This window comes from Nestor notabilis, unplaced genomic scaffold (genome assembly GCF_000696875.1).
Source record: "Nestor notabilis isolate BGI_N333 unplaced genomic scaffold, ASM69687v1 scaffold16403, whole genome shotgun sequence".
Taxonomy (NCBI): domain Eukaryota; kingdom Metazoa; phylum Chordata; class Aves; order Psittaciformes; family Psittacidae; genus Nestor; species Nestor notabilis.
This window is the reverse complement of record NW_009922530.1, coordinates 35490-39090: the sequence shown is the minus strand read 5'-3', so window position 1 is coordinate 39090 and position 3601 is coordinate 35490. Positions and strand designations below refer to the sequence as shown.

Genomic DNA, 3601 nt, shown 5'->3' with positions numbered 1-3601 from the left:
GAAAGCTGCAGCTCAGATGTGTTTCTTCTCAAGCCATAGCATATGTACACTGCTCCTTCCCTTGTGCATTACTAAGAGCTCAATCCTGCAACCACTTAGAGAAGGAGCGAGAAGTCGCTGCCCTTGCCCTTGCAGTAGTACCCTGAAGTCCTCTAACAATGGGTGATGCCAGGAGCAGTCATTCTCTCTAGTTTGCAGGGTCTGGCCTCAGCCCAAGGTCCGTAGCAGTCTCTGTGCCTGCCGAAATCGCTGTCTGCATTTAGCTCTTGGAGGTCTGGATTCAGGAAGGAGAAAGTCCAAACTGGACATCCGGACGTAAGCCCTGGAAGGATTGCTGTAGGCATCTAGGCTGCTGCAGTTCGGTAGTAATTCAGATCCGCTACTGACTGAAAACCATGACTGGTTTGCCAAACTGGCACGCTAAGGGATTGTATTTAGCTTTTCTTTTTCCACCCCTTTAGTGGTAGGTACTTTTTTCATCTTGTGCTGGTTTAAGTTATACCAGAAGGTGGTCGGGGCAAGGGTCATTGTTTCAGGATGTGTTTGGACAGTGTCAAAGACAATGGGGGCCCCCAGCTCATACATTGCTACTCTGAGACATAAATAGTGTTAATTGTCAGCAGCTTCCCAAGTGACTGTTGGGAACAGGGACAATTTCTCCTCCTCTCTTCTCCTATTGTTCATTTTTAATGATGTTTTTTACTAAATGCTGGCTAACAGATCGGCTATAAAAAGATTTAGGGCTTAACACATGCAAAATAAAGCGAGAGTGATATGGAATGTTGTAAATTAAGTTTTGGTAACCTTTTAAACCTTTCTAGTTCTTTTAAACATTTGTCATTTTATTAATAGGCTATCTTTGTAGATTATAGAATGCTGCTAAAATGAGAGCAGTTAGTGGAATATGCTGAAGGAGAAATTTTCTTTTGGCAATAACTGCTCTTGCCAGATCACTGTAATGGTATATACTGTGAGGGGAGACTTCTGAGAAAGTGAAGAGTGTTTGGAAACTAATTTGGAAGTCAGATGTGTGTTGCAAGCACCGCCTCATCCTGTTTTGATTTTACCAGTAGACCTTTTTGAAAGCTTCATTGCCTTTGATTAGTCAAGGTAATCACGTTAGCTTTAGCAGTATTTTCAAGGTGACATTTACCTGGGAGGAACAAACTTCACTTTATTCAGAGGAGATATATTTAAAGATAATAATCTCATTAGTTATTTTCCAGCATTTAAGGAGGTGAAGTGGCTAGCTGTGATGATGGGTGTTTCAGTGTAATTGTTCTTCTAACTTCCTAATTAAAAAAATCCCACAGAATGGATCAGCAGTTGTCTCTTCTGGTAGCATATTTGACAGATACTAAACTAATATTGTGTGTTGACTTTTTTTTTATAGCTGCAGTGAAGGATAATTGCATGTAGTTGATTACATGACTTGCCTGTGTAGATAAGCAAAGTTCTTTCTGGAAGACTGCAATGCATTTATATTAATAACCCGGCAACCACCTAGAACTGCTTAACTGCTGATTGCCACCCTGTGCCACTGGACCCTGTCTGAACATTATTTTTCTGTCTTTGCACAGTGAATCTCTTCCTGACTGGGAAAATAGAAAGTGCTGTTACCTCATTAGGTAAGACATACTTTCCTTATTTGTATTTATTGTTCTTTTGAGTCCTTACTGTTTCTTCCCCATGCAAAATTTACTGTTTAACAAAACAGTATGACCTTTGTCATATGAGAGAGAGTAACAATGACGTTTTAGGAAGTTTAGGACTTTTAAGTCTTCCTGGGGTTACAGACTTCATCAGTGTCACTGTGCTGGAAAAAAAATCATAAGCTTGACGCTAAGGTCATAGAATGTGCTGATACGTTCAGGGGAAAACTCTGTTTAGGCATTGTGCCTGGGAATATCAAGCCAGGGACAGTGGCCCATTCCTGGAGGAGCTAAAACAAGAATGTTAAAAAATGTCTTATGAATGTCAAAGTGGAAATTCAACCAGAATCGCAGCACTTAGTGTCATTTCCTTCTCTATAGCAGTACTGTGACTTGCTGACATTATGGGAACATTGCAATCAGGGTCCTCTTAGTGATAAGGGCCCTCTTGTGCCTGTCAATCCAGTCTCGTTGGTAGGCATACTGTATGCCGAAAGAGGCAGCAAGTTAAATTAAAACAAGAAAAAACAAACAAGGGAAACAGGAGGAGAGGATATGGGAAAACATGAGAATAATTCTAAGGCAGTGGGTTGATTAATGTGGGAGCTTGAGCGTTTAAGTCAACATGGGGGTCTGAGAGAAGGTTTAAATCAGGAAAATGTAGTAATTTTATGATTAAGTAACTTCCTTACATTTAGTTTAGGGGAAATGTGGATGAACCGTGTAGGACAAGGGTTGTTTGCAACATAGTATTTCCATTCTTTCATTGTTAAAAATGCAGAATGTCATCCGTGTCCTAGCCTGTTCTGCCTGGATGCTTCCATGGCTTTTGATGGTGTTCGGCATCCGTTGGCTGTATGGCATGTGAGTTTACAAAGCATAAATTAAGTAATTATACAGTGGCTGGTCTAGACTGGTGGTACTGCCTCGGCCTGAAGTATGTAATACTTCATCCACTTGGCTCTGATGCCTTCTAATGCTGTTCTTTTGCTAGAAGCAGAAAGAGAGAGTTGTAACATTTGGCTGTTATTCTTTCAAGTATTAGGAAACCCTTAGAGTACTGGAGCCTTCATGTTTTCTTCGTGATACAGTTTTGAGTTACTTTATCTCCTGACAGTGTAACTGGAGCAGGGGAGAAAAATGATCATAAAAGGTCACTGCAATAGCGTGATCCATGTGTAGCTTCCCTTACCTGTGCCTTGAAGGATAATAGGTTAGGATAGTGCAGGTGCAAGGCAGATGACCCTGCCTGGCAGGAGACGTTCCTTAGGAGCCCTGATAAAAGTTGGGAGGAATGCTTCTATCCTAACCACATCCTGATGAAGCACCTTATTACAGAGTTGATCTTTATGATAAGGTAAAGAGCAGTTCCTTTTCAGAAAGCAAGTAATAGCAGAAATAAGGACTTCTGGAGAGCACAGGTCAAGCCACCACCTCGGCTGTTCTTGCACAACAACTTTAAGCAAGAAAAGCTGCTGGTGCTGCCAAGGAGCAGTCCTCCTCCTGAGCCCCCTATCCCCAGGCTCGCAGTGAGCCAGTTCAGCCTGTTGGTCCAGTGGAGCGTGAGCACAGGTTTTGTCAGATCAGTGAGTTGAACTGTTGGGCTGTGCCTTTGCTCGTTCTGATGATGGGGGCAGAAGCAGCCTGCTGGAGACTGGATGAGGTGGAGGGGAGCCTTAAATGCTTTTTTCTCCACTGGCGTGGGGGATATGTGTTAAGCAACATGTGCAAGCCCTCCTTGGTGGTGTTGGTCCAGTGGAGCGTGAGCACAGGTTTTGTCAGATCAGTGAGTTGAACTGTTGGGCTGTGCCTTTGCTCGTTCTGATGATGGGGGCAGAAGCAGCCTGCTGGAGACTGGATGAGGTGGAGGGGAGCCTTAAATGCTTTTTTCTCCACTGGCGTGGGGGATATGTGTTAAGCAACATGTGCAAGCCCTCCTTGGTGGAGTA

At 43.0% G+C, this 3601-nt stretch overlaps 1 protein-coding gene across 1 annotated transcript in view; it reads left to right on the top strand.

Moving 5' to 3' along the window:
- Nucleotides 1-1580: 1580 nt before the first annotated feature.
- Nucleotides 1581-3601, top strand: part of LOC104403511 (low-density lipoprotein receptor-related protein 3-like) — a gene marked incomplete at its 5' end in the record, with an annotated part of 18827 nt that continues 16806 nt past the window's right edge. Inside the window, one exon of the mRNA XM_010011664.1 lies at nucleotides 1581-1628. Coding sequence (XP_010009966.1) covers nucleotides 1581-1628 — 48 coding nt within the window. The remainder of the gene's footprint in view (nucleotides 1629-3601) is intronic.